Source organism: Aethalodelphis obliquidens, unplaced genomic scaffold (assembly GCF_003676395.1).
Source record: "Aethalodelphis obliquidens isolate GAN/ISIS:26980383/991018 unplaced genomic scaffold, ASM367639v1 scaffold2, whole genome shotgun sequence".
Taxonomy (NCBI): Eukaryota; Metazoa; Chordata; class Mammalia; order Artiodactyla; family Delphinidae; genus Aethalodelphis; species Aethalodelphis obliquidens.
In genome coordinates, this window is record NW_020837946.1 from 77,364,434 (window position 1) to 77,385,960 (window position 21,527).

Here is a 21,527-nt window from a genome sequence, read left to right on the forward strand (position 1 = left end):
AGAGAGAGAGAGAGAGAGAGAGAGAGAGAGAGAGAGAGAGAGAGAGAAAGAAACAGAGAGAGACAGAGACAGAATCCCTGAACCAGATTTTCTGTTTCCACTTACTCGTAAACTGAAGCAGAATTTATTTTCAAAGGCTTAGATATGTTTGGGGGCAAGGAGTTTTTACTGCAGCGTTTTTCCTTCCCTACTAGCCTCATAATTATTTTAGTGACAGAGTTAATCCACAGAGACAACATTTCCTTTTCTGATTTCATGTGTAGTTAGATTGCCTTTGGATATCTTAAGCTTGGCTAGGAAGGGAATGCTCCTTGGGTGAAAAGAGCTGATTTTGCATTTAATTTCTGAGACCAACCTCCTTTATGGATGATTCTGAGGTAGTTCTTTATTTCAGTGCTGAGCCACGTTCATCAGAAAAGCCACGTATGAATAACATTTTGTTGTTTTTGAAAGTAGTGTAACTATTCTGCAGATTATACCTTTATGGAGGGTATCAATTGTCCCTACTGTACCCACACCATTCTCATTGCTAAAAAAAAGTATTTTATTAATACTTTTGAACGTTGTGTTTAGATGTCCAAATGAGTGGGTACAGGATAGTTAAAATGTTCTCTTCTGTTCCTTGTTAAGTAACTCTTTGCACCATTTCAAGGGGGGAGTACATCCTAAATACGCAAAATGAATGCAGTTTTACTCTAAGAACCTATTTGTAAAGCTTTTAAAAATTCTCCATGATGTACTGTCTAAAGTGTGAACTTCTGAAATTTTTTTCTTTTGCCCCTGTAGCATGAATGTCAACATCATCATTCAAAGAATAAGAAACACTCTAAGAAATCTAAAAAACATCACAGGAAACGCTCCCGCTCTCGATCAGTAAGGAAGTTTATTAAAAATGGCACCATAAGTGTATTGAAATATTTGTTAGCAGCATTATGAATGAAATTATTTGTATTGTGTAGGGATCAGATTCAGATGATGATGACAGCCATTCAAAGAAAAAAAGACAGCGATCAGAGTCTCGTTCTGCTTCAGAACATTCTTCTAGTGCTGAATCTGGTAAACATATCTTTTAACTTGATTAAAATCATTGACACTTGGATGTCCTCAAATTCTGACACTTCTCTTTTTGTGCTGCTTAGAGAGAAGTTATAAGAAATCAAAAAAACATAAGAAGAAAAGCAAGAAGAGAAGACATAAATCTGTAAGCAAACTCTTAATTTTTACACTGTACCTAGGCTTTTGCCCTTCACTTTCTCAGTGGCAGTAGAAATTTCTGTCTAGTCCGATGCAGTCAACAGAGTTTAGGTATGTACCTAAACTCAAGAGTTTCATAGTTGTTGTTCACCTTAATCTTTCATTAAAATCTTTTGGTGAACTTTGAAAAAAAATAACACAGTGTTAAGACTTCCACTCTGGTTTTTTATAGTAATCTTACAGAAAGACCCAAGGGTGTGTGATTGTATATATATATATATTGAGCTGTTGTTGAGAACCACAAGTTTAAATGTTTAAACTTTTTCCTTTACCTTCAGCTCTTAATCTTAGGTACACATCAAGATACACCTAATCTTAGTGATGAAGGCACACTTAATTTAGTGACGCTCTTTTAGTGGTATTTTACCCTATCAGAATGTCATCTTTCCCATAGGAAAGACCAACTTCATCTCATGAATCTTGGGAATGTTTTAAATTCCTTGAGGTTATCGATTCAGATTCCACCACTCTAGGAACACATACATACTCTGTTATATGTGGGTGTTCTTAAATATTACCTATATAGGGACTTATTTCTAATGGAATGGTTTCTTTATCAAAATGCTGACATTGTTTTTTTATTTACACAGGACTCTCCAGAGTCAGATGCTGAACGGGAGAAGGATAAAAAAGAAAAAGACCGGGAAAGCGAAAAAGACAGAACTAGACAAAGATCAGAGTCAAAACACAAATCACCTAAGAAAAAGACTGGAAAGGATTCTGTAAGTATTTAGAATTCTTTCATCTCTGCATTTTCATAGTACAAAAATGTCAGCTACTTTTCACACACAGTTTTCTAACGTATATGATCATGAATGACCCAAGTTAAGCATCCTAAATTTTATATTCCTTAAAAAAATAACATAGCATTCTCTAACAGTTGTTTAACCCACTAAGAAAGGATATATTCTTCTGCTTTGTACATTCTCACAAAGAAATACCAATGGACATTGTCTACCTAATTTTAGAATATAAACTTTAAGAGATTCAAATCAGGTTTTCCCTCCACCATATCCACAGTTGTCATTGTTACTAAATCCAGTTTCAAAAGGTAGCTTTCCAGCAGCTTTTAATCATTGGGAGGGAAGAGTTGAGGGCAAGTAGATAGGAGGATACAATAAGCCAGATCTAATGTTTTATTATCAAATTACATAATTAGTTTTCAGTTTCCCCTGTATGTGTGTTTGTGTATGTATGCCAGAGCACAGTAACACAAGCCTTCTTCACCTTGCCGTTCGTTCCACAAATGCTGTGGGCTTAGCAAGTATAATGCCTGTGAGTTACCAATTGAGAGTTTAAATTGTGTAGGTAAGCCCTGGTCTCCCTCTGGATATTCTCATTCAGTGGGAATAGGGTGGAGGGTTTTTTTTGTTCTTGTTTTGTTTTTAAAGCTGCACTGGTGAGTCTGATGCACATCCTTGGTGAGGAATGATGATTTCCTCTATACTTACTTAGCAACTTAATAGTTTCTTCTTCACAGTAGGTTAAATGAAATCCCTGAAGGGGGAAGGAAGATAGGTGAAAAATCTACTTTTGAAAAGTTGCTTCTCACAGTTGTTTTGGTTTTTTTGTCTGTTTTAAATTTTTTCTAGCCAAACTATTGTCCTCATAAATCTGGAATGTTTCTTTATCTGGGCGCAATAGTATGCTTAAAGCTTGATACTTTTATGTAATATAAAACACGTATAGGACAACCTAGAATCGGAAAAAATAGCAAGGAATATAATACTTAGGAAATGAACACCCAGCTTCCATTAAATGGAAACAAGATGTTTCATATTCAGTTGTATTAAGAGGAAGAAAAACTGGTACTTACTATTCCCCCGATCTACATATTAATGTAAACTGAAAGTAAACACCATATAAAAGTCTCATTCTAAGTTAAGTGTCTCCCCTAATGTAACCAAGAAGTACTTAGTTAACAACCCATTGGTAGGCTTTTAGGAAAGAGATCAGTCTTCATACCCTATGATGCATTTGTTTTTGTGGAAAAGAATCCACATAGATGTGGATTCTTTTTTCAAAGGTTCATTACTACTTAACCTTTTGAGTCCTGACACAAATATAATTGTATTCGTTGTCTTTTCAGGGTAATTGGGATACTTCTGGCAGTGAACTGAGTGAAGGGGAATTGGAAAAGCGTAGAAGGACCCTTTTGGAGCAACTGGATGATGATCAATAAATTATACCAAATATGTTTACAGTATGATTTAAAGTCTAATTCAGACCAGGGATTCTATTTTAAGTTCAATTGAAATAACACTGGGTTTTAATTATATCACAGAAAAAAAAGTGCATTTAAGTATTGTTATTGTGGACTTTATAAAAAGCAAAGGAAATTGAAAATAACTTTTGATTCTGTATCAAGAATCATATTTTCATACAGTCATAACTGTCTTTCTGTGACCCTTTCATAGGGCACTGCAGAATGGATTAAAGGTGGCAATTTACTGATAACTGCAGGTGTCTCTACTTTGTTCTAAAGTCTAAGTCATGAGGTGATTTGATTTACTTTATAGAAGTTGGATTTTGAAGATATAATGAAAATTTTTTAATATCTAGTAGTACAAAAAAAGCACCAGCAACTGATAAAACTGCTTTTTTGTGCACTATCCAACTGGTTGAAGCCGATATGATCTTTTAAGGTGAACTCAGACATAGGTGTTCTTAATGGAAACCTGGTAGACCCTTAACTATAGTGGTGCTATTGAGCACTACTATAATAAAGCCACCATTATTTTTTATGAAACATCTAAATACATTTTTAAAAGGCTATTGTGAGGGCATTATTTTGAGGTGATGTTTAAAAAGTTAACATCAAATCAAATTGTAAATTAGCTTAAATATATTGCCTTAAGGACCTACTAAAGAATGTGCCACCAAACTTTAAGTGATGGTTGCAATATCCTTGTCTAAAACAAATCAATGTTGACTTAAACGATTTCTTTAACAGTTGTCTTTTTTTTTTTTTAAATCCGATCTTTCTCTTGCTTTTTTTCATTGAGGAAGTCTTTTACCTTCCCTCCTCACTGAGAAGTACTGACTTCGTGGTACACATTCTGAAGCATTTCTGATTTGAATATTTTTGTACATTTTTATCAATTATTAAATCTTCTCTTCTAGTGTGTACTAGTATTTATTTCTACTTAAACTGCTCAGCTGTAAAAAATTGTATGATCCTTTAAGGGTTAAGATACTAAAATCCCTGAAATTTTGCTTTAGCTAACCCACACAGCTAAGTTACTTTCCTTTTTTAATATTTAAGAATATTATAAATCAGTGCATTTGAGACCCCTGTATTTGTTTTTGATCTGTGAATTTCCTACAGAATACTCTAAGAAAGGCAATGGTTTGAAGTTTAGAATACTCTTTACATGCTAACTTTTGAAGGTTGGTAATGTAATTTATACTATTTTCCTTCAGTGCAGGAGATTTTTTTAAGTAAATAAGTAAATTATAGCACATAGTCTTTGGTATTATCTTAGGTATTTTTTTATTTTGGACACTTTGGGCAATCCTGTTTCAGGTTGGGATTCAGAAGAACAAAAAGTTTATTTTTCCTTCACCATCCTAATTTGAAAGTGGGACTGACCAGGATGACTCTTTTTCCATCCCTGCCCGCTTTGTTTCAATTAATCTAGCATCCACTATTGAAAGGCTCAAGGCAGGTTGGTGGGCGGGGCAGGGAGGGGGCCCTGAACTTTTCTCGCTGCCAAGTCATTTTTCTGTTGTGAAATATGACATGACTTTGTAGAAAGTGAGAGTGACTATCTTTAGAAAATGTGAAGTAACCAATTGCTTGCTTGAGGTTAGTCTCCTATTGTATACTAGAACCAAAACATATAACAACAGCTTTGGCAACAGGCAAGTTGCCTAGACTTAATTTTCAGAGGTCCCTTCGTAATGATAGTTAATATTGCTAATCATGTCAGACACTTGACATGGAAGTCAGAGTAAAATCTGCATATGATATTGGCAGAAATACTAGTGATGTTTCACAAGAGAATGTAGAATCTAAAACTTTTAATTACTTCCATGAATGATGATTTTTTTAAGTACAACTTTAAAGTTTTGATTTTTCTATTTAAATAAAAAGCTATTGATGTGGTTTAGCATGTCCTCAAATTAGATTTCTTATTTCTTATAGAGATACTGTCTTATCACAACCTCAGATCCCTACAAGACAATACAAATTCAAGTTTCCTTATAGTTAATCCATGAAAACTATTTGACCTAAAAGCGAAACTGATAAATTCTAACGCAAAATACAACATCCTTGTTATAAAACATGTAATTGAAGTGACTCTAATTCCTTAGTGATCCCATCAAATGATACTTAGTTGCCAGAAAGATACTATGGCCTGAAGGTACAGGCAATGGGAAGATTGTTTTAAAACAGTTGTGTGTGAATATTTTTAATCCATTTGATTAGGTTTCTAAATCTTCAGTCTGGTAAAAGTTGAAATGTCTTGGAATATTGGTTAGAGTTGAACAGATATGTTAAAAATGTGTTCAAATAGGAAAGTATTGTTTATATTCAGATAAGGGGAATTTCTGCTTTTCAGTTAAGCCTCAGACTTTCAGGTAAATGTTAAGGGCTTATCTTCCCTCACTATCAATCATTAATGTTAATGAACTCTTAGATTAAATTCACTAATACATTTAATAATATCATGCTTAATAGTCAAAATCCAGAACCTCAAATATTTGATGTTTTTATTCCTCCCAGTACATAATTCCTGTGTGGGAAAACTGAATTTGTATGAAAAGTTAATGAAGTATAAAGAACTCTTTGCACCTTTCCCAACTGTATTTAAACAACGTAATACTTCTAAATAAAAGCAATGGTCCCAACATTTTTTTTTTAACACAGTGACGGCATTTCATTATCATTACCCAAAGGAGCTTCAGCATATAGATTCATGGTTTTCAACAATAAAAATACTTTTTATGCCTTGGGAGTAATACTTTTTATGCCCAGTAAATTTGAAAATGATCAAAGTATCACAGCTATTTCATCTTTTAATTTTTGCTAATTGGGCCCCATATTATCCAGCTATAAAATGAAAGGGATTGGCCTAGAGTAAAGCAGTCTTAATTCACAGCATTAAGACTGTAAAACTTCTTGAAATATCTGTGTACATTTTTCTGGAAGGATGGTCCATAGTTTTCATTCGGTTACCAAAGGGCCTGCATCTTGTGTTAAGAAGCATTTGCCTAGATGAGCCTGGTTTTCTTCGCATGTTAATGGTCACCTGAGTGCTGACTAGGCAGCCACTTTTATTTTTGCATCCAGAAAGGGGTAGCTTCTTTATTTAAGGATTTTCATTTAAAACTTGGATACTTAAAAAAAAAACAAAAAAAACTTGGATACTATTTAAGAGAGAGCTGTTTCTAATCAGAGTACCCAGGGAAGAGTAATGAATGCTTTTTTTAAGAGTTTATAGGGTATTTAAGTATATTATGTAATTTAAATGTAAATCACAAAGCCAAAGAACTAAATAAGCATTTCTGAAAGCAAAATGAGGCAAAGCACGTTAATTCCTTATACCTGAAGTCAGACTTTTTCTATTCCCTTGGGGATTTCTCTCAATACTAGGTAGAATTTTCTTTTACATTTTCTAGGACTCATTTTACATAAAGGAAAAACAAAATAACGTCATGAGTAATTTTCATGGAACTGTGTTCTAAATCTCATGCTATGGTTCTAGTAATGGCATATAGCAGTCTAATAAATTCTTACCTTCCTTGTTAATTTCTTACCTTGCTCTTAAGTTTTTCAATTGTTTTGATGTAAATGATGGTCAGATTCCTTGGGGGCAGGGATTTCTGTTTCACTCACTGTTTTATCCTGTGAGTTAGAACAGTGCCTGGTACATACATAGTAGGCATTTACTGAGTGAATGTAAAATCTTAGTTGACAGACGTACTCATCCAGCATCCATGGTACTCGTCATCTGTTAAAGGGCTTGAAAAAGCATCGTTGCAATAAACCATACTAAACCCCAAACTAATTGAAGTACACTAAAGATAAGTTCTAGTGACTGTACCTCAATCTTAACTGTTACTTCAGAAATGTCCAAAAGCTTGTTACGTGAAAACATGAAACTTTCACGTGGTTTTAAGTAGGAAAGGCAATCCCTTGTGATGATTTGAAACATACCTTCTTTCATATCATATTCATACTACGATTACCACAGTAGTAGTTTAAAAGTAGTAACTTTTGAGGAGCTAACATTTAGCTAGATAAGAGTTGATCTAAAGGCCCTAATGGACAAAAAAAATTCCTATTTTAACTTCTGAGAAGGGGTGAATAATGGTGACAGGGCATGCACTTCAGTGTTCTTGGAGCTAACTTACAGGTGAGGTGAGAAGTGAGCAGATTTCGCTCCAGTTACCCACACACTCCCCCCTAACCCTCCAAACATTACTTGGTTTCTCTCTACCTGGCTTAAGTTCCTTAACTGCAGATTTTCTGTGCTTTTTGAACTTGCTGTATAAAAACTGCTCTTACGATTCAATATGATCTCGTTCAAGGCCACCTCATTGTTAGTGACTGGTAATTGACTATTAATTTGATGGTAATTTGTCCTAGGTTTAAGGTTGATGTTTGCATTTCACGGGAACTGGCTAACCTCGCTCCAGTTTTCATTCAGACTATGAAAGTGGCTGCCTAATCTCACATCAGATTCAAACTAAGCCATTTCTTGATGCCCTTCTTTTATGCTGTTCTTTGGGGGTATCTAAATGTGGTATTCAGAAATATCTTTTTTTTTTTTGGTCCTGCCTGCAAACTTTTTTGGTAGGTGTTGATCTCTTGCCTACCTCTGCAACTAAACTGAAGACTTGTTCTGAAAGGTGAGTAATAGGGGGAACAAGGTTTCTACTTTGTGTTTATAATTACCAGATTTTCTCTTATGTTCATATATTGTTCTGATGTAAAGAACATCAATTACATAAAAGTAGACCTTTTGTAAATAAATATAATTTATTAGAAAAAAATGGCATCTCTTACTAAGTTGGATTTGTGTCAGCTTTTTCCTTTAAGCACTGTCATATGCAGCAGTTCTGTGCTGTATGATGATAGATGCCCACATTCTGTTTTCTCAGTGTAATATTTGCTTTTCTCTATAAAAAGATCAAAGAAAAGTTTGTCAACTTTCGTTCACACATTTGTTTCTTCAAGTTTTTTCTTAGAAATAGATGGGGTATTTTAGAAAAAATGGAAGATTACTCCTTTGGTATGAAGAGGGCTGATAGTATATTCACCTGTGCACACATTTCTGATAAAAACTATTAGGGCTAAGAATTTCATAATCAAATTTAAAATTAATAGATGTGAATTATAAAGCTAATATTATGAAAGTATTACAGTGTAAAATTAGGTAATTCTACAAAATCCAATACCTTGAACCAACGAAGTCAGTGATAGCAAGTTCCGTCATCTACTGAGCATTGTTGAGTCATCAGGGTCACCGGACATTCATTGCAGTGTCATTGCAGTGACTTTTAGTGGGTTAAGATTTATATTTTTAGTCACAAAGACTGGGAGAGGGAAACAAATGGGCTTAACTCTGAGTCATTAGGAAATATCTTTTAAAATGGGTGCTGGGCATTCCCTTACTCTCCAGTGGTTAGGACTCCATGCTTTTCACTGCAGGGGGCGTGGGTTCATAAAACAATCCCTGGGTGGGGAACTAAGATCCCACGAGCCACACGACGCAATCAAAAACATAAACGGGGGGTGCAACTGATAAAAGATGTCCAAACCCAACCGTATCCACTTCGTTTGACCTTTCTGTAGTTTGGGTTTGAAACATTCTGAATTTGTAGCATATTAAAGATCTTACTTCCTTTACCATGAGGCACTTGTGGTACAAAAAACAATTTTTGCAGTCTTACTAACTGCAAAATTTAACTTTTTTCCCTTCTTATAAAATAAAGCTTCAACTATAAGTCTACCTTGGGGATATCACAATAAAGCGAATCACTCAAAATGTTTGGTTTTTTTGTGCATAAAAGTTATGTTTACACCATACTGTAGTCTATAGTCTATTACATGTACAATAGCATGTCTAAAAAACAATTACATGCCTTAATTAAGGAATAATTTATTGCTTAAAAACGCTAACCATCATCTAACACAGGGTTGCCACAAACCTTCAATTTATTAAAAATAAAAAATTATCTGCAAACACCATAAAACAAGGCATGCCTGTACATTGTGTAACTGTGGTGCAGTGGAAAGAGCACTGAATTGGGAACAAAGACCTAAATGCAACAATAATTCCTTAAAAGACTGATTTACGCCCCTCTAAATAAGTTGTTTTTAACCACTTGGACAGTCTCCTAAAATAAATTATAAATTTCTTTGCTTCCCTAAAAAAAATACTAAATGAATATACTAAGAAGAATATACTAAACTTTTCTGAGAAGTTGGAGTTATTACAAATACCAGTATGTGTGTGCAGTGGATCACACGGCTTGTATTTACCTGGCCAACCGATGTGGTCAGATGCTTGGTACTTCTGTGCAGTCCACGTGTAGCCTGTGTATATGCAACATCCTCATTACAACAAATGTGGAGAGACGCAATATCTCACCAAAAAAGAGTGCTATTTCTCTGGAAGTAATAAATTCATAACTAGGATTTTGGAGATACTAAAGCTCAACACTAAAATACTCAACACTATCAAAATCTATTTGGTTCCTACATTCCATACAGCAAGTGATGCAGAGTTTGTAGGGGGAGGGGTTTTTCTTAAAATTTACCAAGTATATTTAGATTATGAATTCAAGCAGCAAGACATACCTGTTTGTTTCTAGAAGATAAGAGTGTACATAAAACCCCCTAAAATATAACATTGAAAGACTGCAGCATATTACAGGATAGTAGTGTAAATAGTTTATTTGCTCATATGCCATGAAAAGACCAGAAAAGTAACATGAACTGCTTTTATAAAACATTTCTAATATTGCTAAGAAGCAGGCCCATTAACAGACAGAAAAGAGCATGCCAACATTATTGTCTATTTGTAGATTAATAAATAGGCAATTACTTTAACATGTTCATCAGTATTGAGCTTTGGAAAACAGCTGCTTTGTGGTGAAGGACCACCTATTTGTGTTGTATTTATGGTCAAATTGCTTTTTTCATCAAAATGAATGTTGAGTCAGACAAAATCTTGGCATGTTCTTTTTTAATGTACACATTATGAAAATGTGCTAGCAGGTGGCAGTTTAAAGTAACCTTTCTGTAAATATGCTAAAGTGAAAATGTAGTAACTGATCCCTAAACTGTCCTTGTAGTTAAATATATATTAAAAAAAAAACCCTATAAGTTAAAATAACATTCAGATTGTATAGCATAGGCTGATGCATTTTTAAACAATATTTACAATATTACCCCAGAGGCTTAGGTGGGAATTAAAGAGAAGTGTAAAAACCATAAAAAACTGCACCAATCTTATAGCAAAATATCTGTACATTTAAAAAGAGATATATAACTACACATTATCCAAGGGAAATGGGACCTTCACCAGAGTTCACATAAGCACAACAAAATAAGAAATTCAGTGGTTAAATACTATACAATAAACTTTACAATTAATATATTGATGTCATGTACCAAAAGGTAAGCCAGAAGCAGAATGTATATTATGAAAAGTACAAATTAGCTTCAGTCCAGTTTTTGACTTTGGAATGGATCAAGTGCCCTGCCAGAGAGGAAGGAAAAATAGCAGTGGCTTTGTTGGCCATTTAGTCCCATTACATATCACTTAAACTTAATCGTGATGTATTTCAGAAATTTAATTGCAATCCCCCATAAAGTAATCTTGGAAATGCAAGAATTTTTACCTTTGATATATGATGCCAAATAAATCTCCAGTCTACAAAAAGAAGGGGGGAGGGGGAACCAACCCTGCCGACTGTCAGGATAATAAGGCCAGGATTCTAACACTACTCTGCTAGCAGAAGTAATCTTAAATGCTTGTTGCTAGAGCTAGTGAACCTCTCCCTGGCTAGCAAGGCACTGATTTCTATTCTCAGGATTGACCCAAAATGGTCCTCAGAAATCCTAATACTGATTACTGAGATGTTAATTTTAGTGCTAATTAATAAACATTTGCATTATTTTTTAAAAGCTGCCTCTAGCTGAAGAACACAGTACTGCAAATAAAGTCTTATACAACATCTGTGTGCCATCATATCGTCGCATTCATACCAATGAATGTCTCTCATAGGGCATCGTACCCCAGCACAGAAGCAGAATGTGAAACAAGAGTTGACTGATTCTGTGCCACTGCAATAACATGTTTGTACTTTGCTGGGGCTTGGTTATGGATAGAAGGAGTTTATCGTGTGACTTTTTCCTTCTTCCACGTTGCAAGCCCTTAAAAATACCAAGTTGATGGGTATGGCTGAAACACAAAATTAACTCCTTAAAAGACATGTCAGCAAAGGAAGCCCACAGCAGATGCATCCATGTTATTTACAACTTATCAGGAAACCAGGGTGGGCCATCATGGGACAATCACAATGGCAGGTAATGAATGTAATATGAATTTTACATTTTGGTTAAAAATTGAATAACACACTGGTGTAAAAAGATACCTAATCAAATCAAATCCTATTGCTTTGATTAATCTGAGCAGGTACTTCCACTTTTAGGCACTTGTTAACAAAGGTTGAAAGGAGAGCCCATCATTTTTAAATTCCTATGTGTTTGCTAAATCTGAGCCCTTAGAATATTTTCATCTATGTTCAAGGCTGCAGTTAAATGATAGCACATAAAATTCACATGGTCAGTTTCATTCACACACACCCTCTATTCATACAGGCAGGTCTCAGGTTCACATGGTTATTTCGGCACCATTAACAGAACGCAAGTTCTGATCATCAAAGCGCCGCCTGACACTTCTCCTCACCGCATCGGCTCGTCTGTATGGTTGGTTTCTAAGATCTGTGAAGAGGAGAGCACCAATAAGAGAAGTGGAACCTTTAATATCATGTTTCTAAGCAAGATAAAGGCCAGCTGGCAGCCAATCAAAGCAGCTTGTGTAGAAGAGTCAGCTAATGGGCCCTTCAAACTCATTGAGAATCTGAGCCAAAACATGTACTTTGCCCTCAGTATTTACAGTCAAACAAAACAGCATGTAATACTGGTGTGATTCTGGGCTCTTTTAGAAAACTATATGAGAGACTGCTTCTGTCACTGGCCAGAGTCTAGCTGAAGTCTTATTTTGAAATGTTTCTTCCATTGGAAATAGCTCTTGCTTAGTAGTTATTTTTCTTTCCAGAAACCTGAATACCAACAACAACTGCAATGAATTTTAAACTGCAAAACTAATAAAACAGACTGCCCTGTCCTGTCTTATCGGAAATTTTTACCAAGGAAGGAACTTATGCTTAGTTAGCAGACACAGCTTCTATTATTTTTATTACATTAAAATTAGCTGAAGTCAGATTTTTATTTTGCGAATTAGAAACATAATACTCAACCACTGAATAAAAGTAATCACTAAATCAAAATAACACTCCATTCCTGAACATTCTTTGCTGCCACCCAAGATTTTTTGTTTTTCATTAGAGGGGCAAGGTGGTATGGGCCCTCCAGATTCTCCAATTTGTACTGCCAATGAACAGCAGGATGCCTGACAGACAACAACAAAATGCCTCGTTGAATGAATGAATCAACCACTGCACGTCATTTCAAGCAGGCATTGTTCTAGAGGGATGAAGTGAGATGAACAGGATGAATTTTAGTATATGTAAGCACTCTTAGTGTGAAAGCATGCTTTCTTGATGAATAAGGCAGGTAGCCTAGCCAGCAGGTAGCCACCATTTAATGGAGTCGGGATATGGTGAAAAGAAAAATAAAGCAGGCTTCATACTTTTTCCCCTTGTTTTGTTTAATTAGTTTGTATTGCCCTTTCATTAACTTAGTATTGTTGATCTCTGTTTAGAAACAGTCTTACCTTTAGAAAGGGAAACACAAATAACAGAATTAAAACAGATTTAATCTTTTTAATCCCTTCACCTACTCAGATTGAAAATGGATGGGCCATACCTGGTCCACAGAATGTTTGGCCCCCGACTTAAATTTTTAAATACGGTTTCCTGCTATTTAAATTGGTGATTAACATAAAAGCCAAGGTTTCTGGCTTCTCTTGGACAACTGGAGGATCTTGCAGTACTGGGACCAAATTCTAACATGGCAAAAACTGAGTGACTGCTCAGTTAGGCACAGTCCCCACCAGCTCCTGACTCATTGGAATCTGTGACTCTGCCCTACTCCTAAATTCAAGCCAGGAATAGTTTTGCATGCCCTAATCCTCTCGAGCCTTTGCTTCCTTGCCCAGAGTGGTAAATGGAGGTCAGAATTCCATTCCTGGCTAGGGATATGCAGGGACCTGCAGTTCTGTGGTTCCTGAGTCCTCTGAGCAATTAGTTCTAAGAACCCTAATCCTTCTTCAAAGACTGCAGATCATGTTCCCTGGCCAGGACTTACTCTCAATTTCTTCAGATCAAAATGGGGTTAACTGAATAACTTGAAGGCCAAGAAGGGGTAAAGGGAAGGACAGCCTAGCACCCAAAGCAAGTATAATCATCAGCAAATACCCGTGCCCAAGCCATCACACTTGAGAACATGGAAGCAGACCAAAAAGTCCGAGAGAGAGGCTCAGCCTCACATCATTGGAATGTGAGGTACAAAGACTTCTCCCTGGTCAGACTCTCACCAGTATTACCCTCAGCCATAGATTGAAATCATTAATCTGCATACAGAGAGAGGAGGAAGCTAAGTAAAAAGTGATGCTTGCCAGCTCTGTGTATCCTCCACCACCGGTGTGCTAGAAGAAATCCTTACCCTCGAGTGAACATTTGGAAATTTAGTGATATTATTCTTCTTTAAAGCTAAACAGAAAAAAACAAAAACACAAAATGATGGTTAAGTAAAAATGGGATGAAAATGGAAAGCAATTCAACTTAGTGAATAACATTCCCGGGCATGTTAGCCAACAGAAGAAGAAAACAGGAGGCCATACTACAAGAGGTGTTAGAGAACACAAGGGAAGGGTGAGCATGTCTTCCCACCCAGCTCTCTGACCACCCAGATCCAAGCTGCTTTGAAGTTTGGCTCCAGAACAATAGTTCAGCAGCAAAACTGACAATAAACAGTAGCCAAGTAGATGACAGTTTCTAGCCTTGTTAATAAGTACTGGTGGGATAAGTACACTATAGAACAGGCAACAACACACCACATCCTTTGATATCTTCAGAGAAAGAGGAACATACATAACAAGTGCAATTCATAGAAGAGTTAACGCCACAAAATAAACATGTAACCAGTTCCATGTCAATCTCAGCATGGGAGTCAAACAATGGGTGTTTCACATACTCCAGTTAGAGTGTGTGCTTCCCTTGTTGTTATTCTAATCAACTGGGCACTACAGAGAAGTTTGTTCCTTATTTAACCATCAAGAACTAAGCCCAGGCAGTTACTTCTTGGGAAAGTTATTATTTCTGGTGCCCCCATCTTGACCAAAGGAGCAGATCCAGATATGATCTCATCACAGAAGAAATGCTCGGGGTTTGACATGGAACAGAGCCACCAGTGAAGAAGCATGAATGAGATAAGACAGTGGGAGCTCCTAAGCCTTTGTTCTCATTTCTTGCTTTGCAGCCTTGCTCCAACATGGAATTGCTGATAGGTGAAATTTGGGCATGACACTCGGAAAAGAGGTGAGTATAAAGCTATAGATTGCCTATATCAGCTTATACAGGCTTTCTAGGTCAAAAGAGCTCCCTGAGTTTAGCTTGTACCATGAGCTCCACCACACTGTGGATGATGGCTACAGACTATATAAGACCGTTAAGAGAGACCCAATTTAAAGCTGTGTGTAGTTCACAGCTCCTTCTGCAAATCATTTTGCAACTTTAGAGCACCTTGTATTCCTGAGAGTTTGTATAGCAGCTCATTTTACTATCAAAGCATGCTAAGTACAAAAAGGCTGGTTTAATATCTGTAAATCTATTCAAACACACTAAGTGCTCCATAAGTGTTAGGTATAGTAATTACTGTTATTAATGACTGTCATTTTGTGTTCAAAGATATTAGCCCCCAATTCTTAAAAGCAACCTAGTTGGTCCCAATCCTGACTCTCAAAGAAGTGTTCTATTCATCGTTTTCTGAAAATTTCTATAAGTAATTGTATTAATTCAACTCGCACACACCATCACAGCCATGTGGATTCATAGATGTATTGAAAGTGCTAGTGAGTAAGCAGTTATGACTGAAATGCAAAACCATGCAGTGTGAAGACAACATAAAATACAACATGATGGAGATGGCAATTCCATGCTAGGATGTTGGGTGGCCCTGACACACAAACAGAGGGTCATTAGGGGTCAAAAAATCTGTAGCAACCTTTTAAGAGCATCAGGTGAGAAAGAGTAATAGTTTAGTAATGGTATTCCTCAGTGAGAACAGGTTCGCAGAAAAATCGAGAGCCACGCTTGGCGGTGCGAGCAGTAAAGGGCACAGTCTTCAGCACTGCATCGAAAATGACAGCCAAACAAGACAAACAGAAGAGAGTAAGAAGCCAAGGTCTACTGCATTAGTACACGGTTAGTGCTTTGTTAATCATACCTGGGGTAAGGGTGGCAGAGGTGAGCAGGAAGGGTGTAAGGCAATATATACCCAAGTGAGCTAATAAAGCCTAGAAGAGCTACTCAGTTTTTACTCAGTCTGGGATAGAACATGGAAAATAGTCCAAGGAGAAAAAAAAATCTGCCCCATAGACAGATATTCATTTACCTCCTATGGCGTATCAGGTCAGACAAACAGAAACTGTACATTTCACAAGCCAGGTGTCGCTAAGCTGGAGAACAGACTGATGAAAATGGCACTCTAAGTTCTTAATGTGCCATGGCTGGATGCTTCTCTACCTACAAGTCAATCTTACTGTGGCCCTGAGGCTAAGCGGTGCCACCCAAGGAGATCTGTTCCTGCTCCTGCTCATAGCAGAGCTGCTCCCTCAATGTGGGAGAGGCAAGGAGAGAGGCTAAATAAGGAAGCTTTATCTGGGAGCCATCTGCAAGACACTGCAGGGTGAACACAGACACGGGCGGGCACAAATGTACAGAACACGTGTGCACCCTATGTAGAGACCCATCCCACTGCTTACACTGGTTTACTCTGGGCAAGGAACTCTTTACTGACTTCCGTTTTAGTGATTTATTCACGTATTTTATTTCCTTGGGTCTGAGCTGATGAAAGAAATCTGATTTGGGCAGTTTGGGATCCCTATTTCCAATGCTGACTAAGCTATTCACAAGAAATGAGAAGTCAAAAGGCTAAGAGTTATATTTTTTTAAAAATTAGGACAATTGAGGAAATGTGAATAATGACTAGCTATTTGATATTAAGGAACTCTTAGTTTGGGAGGTGTGCGATAATGGTCTTGTAGGTATGCTTGTTTGCTTTATTAAAGAGTCCTTATCTTTTGAAGATATATGTGGAAATATTTCCAGATGAAATTGTATGTCTTGGATTTGCTTCAAAATAATTCCAGAGGTTAGGGGGTGGGGAGTAGGTAGAAGCAGACGTATAACAAGATTGGCCATGAGTTGAAAACTATTCATGGGTGAAGGGTACGTGGGAATTCATCATACTAATCTCTATACTTTTGCGTAACATTTCCTACAAGAGAAGTTTTAAGTACCTTGGAAGCTGATAAACAGTATTCCTATGCAACAAATGTGAAAGGAAAGTCACTTGTAGCCACTGCCCCAAATTATTGCCCTGATCCTTAAGAGGGAATGCAGAAACTCAGAAGAACTGGTTCGAGCAGCAGGCATTAGGCTACAACTTAATCAGACACGAACCAATCTGGGTTAGGCACCATTCCTAGCTGAGAGAATGACCATCCCCCAACCCTGGGCCTCTGGCCTGTTGGTCTATCTGCATGAAAGCACCAGCTCCTGATTTCCTAATATCTTCACTTACTTTGAGTGCGTAAAAAGGCTTTTAAAGAGCATGTTGGAAAAGCATGTGTTGACTGTGCTTAGTACAGTATGGGTCCTGTCCATAGTAGTTATTAATCAGGCAGGTGGGTAGGAGTGGTCATGAGGGAGAAAATGGAGCATGGTGACAAATCGAAGACAACGGAACATCATTAGGAAAAGGAGCCCTGGTGAAATCTACAGGGTTCCAATGATATTGAGAACAGAGATTTTTTTCAGAGAGAGTGTTGGGGTTCTTTGACAAGCAGTATACAGGCTACTATAAATATACTTGAAATACTAGCATGGAGTTTCTCTGTAGTTCTGGATCTGAATAAAATCAACTGAAGAACTTGTAAACCCTGGACAAAATCGGTAGCATAATCTGTAAATGGCCTAGTAACGGTGAGGCCAGTGGGATCTCCATGGGCCACAATGAGAAAATAGCCTTTACCTGTGATAATATCTTCAATGGCACCGTCTTTTCCTTCGTATACGTGTCTATTATCTTTAACTTGTCGCCTTCTTAATTCCGCAATTAATTCTTGCTGCTGCCTCTTTGATTTGTGGGAAGGAGACTGAGAAGAAAGAAGAATGGCAGAGATTAGTGGGATCAGCACCCACTGGAGGTTTGAGAAAATCCAAAATGTGTCTGAGCATTTTGTTACTAACAAGCAGCCTCCGTCCGAAACACAAACAGCACCATCCCAAACATTCTGCTCAGCAGAGGAAAACTCAGAAAGCTTCTAGGAAGAAAAGCTTTTGCACTAAAGGACGCACAAAACTGGCAGCAATGGGAAGGCTGGACACCATGGCAACAAGAGGCAGCTGGTAATAACCAGTGACTTGTTAACCTTTGGTCCAGAGGATCCTGAGGAAGAATTCTTCGACCTGCCAGCCTTCGTGGTCTTCACCTATGTTGTTTCCCTCCATAGAATGCTCCCTCCCGTTCCCAGAGAAGCCCTCCCACTATCAAGGCCAGCATCAATGGCGACCCCGTGAAGCCTTCCTGTCCCGGGACACTGAGCCGTCCAATCATCAGGTTACCCGGGACGGCCTTTCTGTGTATCCAACTGAGATTTAAGTTCCCGATCTCTATAAACTTGGAAATGCCACACAAACATGCTCTCGGCCCCATTCCAGTGACTGCTGAACGAAATAACGAATGAACAAGTGTCCATCTGCCAAGTTTCCAAGGCCTAGAAGGAAGCGGAAGGCATCCTGTGCAAATCTGGCTTTCTGGCCTCTTGACGGCTCCATCTCAGGAGCCTGGCACACCTCACCTTTGGGTCCTGCTGCTCGAGCAGAGCTTCCTGCTCCAGGAGTTTCTCCATCAGCGCTTGTTCCTGCTTTTTCCTCAGCTCGTTTTCCTCTTCTGCTTGCTGGGTAAAATCAAAAGTGGCAGAAGATTATGTCAGTGGAAATGCCAGCAGTCACGATTTTTAGAAGCCATTCTTAGAGAGTCCTTGGTTAGCCAGGAATTAGAGTTAAGGGAAGGTTTGGAAGATCTACACTATGTGCCTGATTCTAGGTTTTGCTGTCGGTCTATATCACACCTCTTCATAACCTAGTAGTTGAGATTCACCCCCTTCCAGAGAATTCCTTTCCTGATGGTTCTCTCCCCACTCAGGCTGCTTCTCAGCCTCCATACCATATATATCGGGGTAACTCCCCTTTTGGCAGCTCTGCTCAGTGATTTTCATGTGAGATTGTTTTTCTTACAGAATCTTTCCCCTCCCTACAGCTTCTCTGAAAGGAGGGTCTCAGATTCCTCTCCTTTTGCCCATTGTTAGGGGAAAACCTCCATTCCCTTGCCTCTTGTTTCCTCAGGAGCCTCACCAAGTTGACACTCCTGGGCTTTCTTCCCACAGCTCACTCATTTCCAAGGGAGGCAGTGACAAGTGTGATGAATTAGGGACAAGGAATCCAACAGGCCGACCTCAGCTCAGTCCCGCGGGGCATCCCCTCTTTTGAAGCCAGCCTCCTTAAAGCAACTTCCAATAGTCTAGCTGTGCACTGGTAAGTCATCTAATTCAGGGCCGAAGGGTAAGCTCACAGAGACACACCCTGTCCTCCAATCCAACTTTTGTCAGTAATAAAGTTTACGTTTTCATCTCTGTTGCTTTTGTCTCGTTTCATTTTGGTTCAAACTTAGGAAGGGAAATGACAGATGACATCCTAAAACCCTAACATCTGCCCATCAAGTCCCTGGGTCAGTGACAGGCTGGGCAGTTATTCACTAGGTAATATGTTAGGGCAAACAGAACATCCTGCCACGTCCCTGCCTGATAAGCGCCTCACACAGCCAGCGAACAGGACCCCGGGGAGAAATGATAACGTAGAAGGAGCACCTGATGGGCTCTGACCTGTCACACCCCACAGACCAGCTTCTCTTTTTCCTCTGCTCTATGCACGACCCCGCTGAAGGGCCAGACTTGGAGACCAAACAGGGGCACTTCCCAGCTTGTATTATACAATTTAAAAACAGCATATATTTTCTTTTGAGACCTTAGACTTACAATTTATTTATTTATTTATTTTTTGCGGTACGTGGGCCTCTCACTGTTGTGGCCTCTCCCGTTGCGGAGCACAGGCTCCGGATGCTCAGGCTCAGTGGCCATGGCTCACGGGCCCAGCCGCTCTGCGGCATGTGGGATCTTCCCAGACCAGGGCACGAACCCGTGTCCCCTGCGTCGGCAGGCAGACTCTCAACCACTGCGCCACCAGGGAAGCCCTAGACTTACAATTTTTTTTAGTGAAGAAGCATGGTCCCAGCTCATACCAAGAGCTACCTTGAGTCATCTCGGTAGCACATCAGGGGACCCCAGAGCACCACAGCCAGCAGCCCTGGTGACCAGTGCTTCTTATTGCTCATGGCCCCCAGCCTCTCGCACATGGGCTTGGTGCTGTATTTGTGTTCATCCTCGCTGCCAGGGACACTTTCTTTTTGCTTGTGATATCACTGCTACACTAAGCCATGCTGAGAGAAGATGGCTAAATATCGTAACCTTGTGAGTCTCAAGTAAAAGGCCCAAGGATGGTTCTCCAGTGCCATCAGATGATGGTGAAGTGACCCACTGTTTCCAATCACATGTTTCTCAAAGATGTCCACAGCCCTGCCGCATCCCTCCCCGCTCCACAATCACACTCCTCCTTCCTAGACCAACATTACCCAGCTTATACATAGACAAGCCTGGAGAACACAGATCGCAATGTCTCCTAAGAGCACTGAAGTCCCCTCATGCCCTGCCCTCCTTGTCCTCCTTTCTCAAGGGACAAATTCTTCTGACACAGATCTTTCTGGGTCACACGCTTTTTCAAGACCACGGTCCCGGATTATGTCATAGAAGGCCTCCCATTTAAAGGAAGGGCCGTTATGGGTCCAGATAAAGAAACAGGGATCAACTGTCCTTCCTAGAGCCATCTTTTGGTCCACACTAGAGAAATGTTGGTCCAGAGGCCCACGGGCCTGGGCAGAGCTACGACACAAGCAGGCTCTCCCTGACCTCAGCGACAGTGCCGCTGCCATAGGCCAGGGCTCACTCCTTCTACCCTTTACCCACTCAACAACTCCACGGGAGGCCTGGGTTTCTCAGTCCTTCAACCTGCCTGCGAGGGTCAACAGTCAACAGGGCAGCAGTGGTCCTGGACCTCACTTTCCCACAGGCAGCCAAGAGCTTTTGTTTGGGGGCTGAGCCCCCAGCTGGCCGGGTAGAGACAGGGAGCATGACGTGCTGAGGGCCTCAGGAGCAGGGCCAGAGACCGCTGTCTCGTCCTCACCACCCATATCTGCTGCCCGAAGGCACAGGGGAGGTCTCTGCGGAGCCACCGAGACCCAGACACAGCTCGAGGAGGGCACCCACTCGAGAAGTAATGCCAAGGAAGGCTTGACAGAAACCAGGCTCCTGCTTACCTTATAGGCTTTCACAAACCGGACAAAGACGGGAAAGAAGACAGAGGGTGGTGTCGTCTTGGGGTTTTCTCCAAAATACTTCACCACATCATCGAAGGCATCCTGTGAAGAAGCGAATTTCTCTTGAATGTCATTTTTGCAGCATTTGAACTCGGCACTCTGGGAGAAGAGCTGCAGCATCTCCCACAGGTCTCTGGCCTCCATCCTCCCTCACCTCCCACAATTCTCTACAGCCTGTGTTTCCTCCCAACACCCAAAGGCAACCAGAAGAATGCAACACTGCTACACTGGGACCTCCTGCCACTTCTACACACACACACACACACACACACACACACACACACACACACACACA

General features: G+C 39.2%; 2 protein-coding genes across 13 annotated transcripts in view; one reads left to right on the forward strand and one right to left on the reverse strand.

The window, feature by feature from the left end:
• The window catches only part of PRPF40A (pre-mRNA processing factor 40A), a 54,468-nt gene extending 50,087 nt beyond the window's left edge, over positions 1-4,381 (forward strand). For all 9 annotated transcript variants that reach the window (XM_027131235.1, XM_027131272.1, XM_027131245.1 and 6 more), the window contains 5 exons: positions 787-873; positions 960-1,056; positions 1,140-1,201; positions 1,845-1,976; positions 3,344-4,381. In XM_027131235.1, the coding sequence (XP_026987036.1) occupies positions 787-873; positions 960-1,056; positions 1,140-1,201; positions 1,845-1,976; positions 3,344-3,436 (471 nt within the window). In that variant the 3' untranslated portion in view covers positions 3,437-4,381. The remainder of the gene's footprint in view (positions 1-786; positions 874-959; positions 1,057-1,139; positions 1,202-1,844; positions 1,977-3,343) is intronic.
• A 5,755-nt stretch (positions 4,382-10,136) lies between these two features.
• The window catches only part of FMNL2 (formin like 2), a 304,003-nt gene continuing 292,612 nt past the window's right edge, over positions 10,137-21,527 (reverse strand). The window contains exons 23-27 of one of the 4 annotated variants that reach the window (XM_027131206.1): positions 21,173-21,274; positions 18,543-18,641; positions 17,714-17,837; positions 14,076-14,169; positions 10,145-12,217 (exon numbers count right to left, since the gene is read on the reverse strand). In XM_027131206.1, the coding sequence (XP_026987007.1) occupies position 12,217; positions 14,076-14,169; positions 17,714-17,837; positions 18,543-18,641; positions 21,173-21,274 (420 nt within the window). In that variant the 3' untranslated portion in view covers positions 10,145-12,216. The other 3 variants (XM_027131213.1, XM_027131197.1, XM_027131223.1) reach the window with 3 other exon arrangements.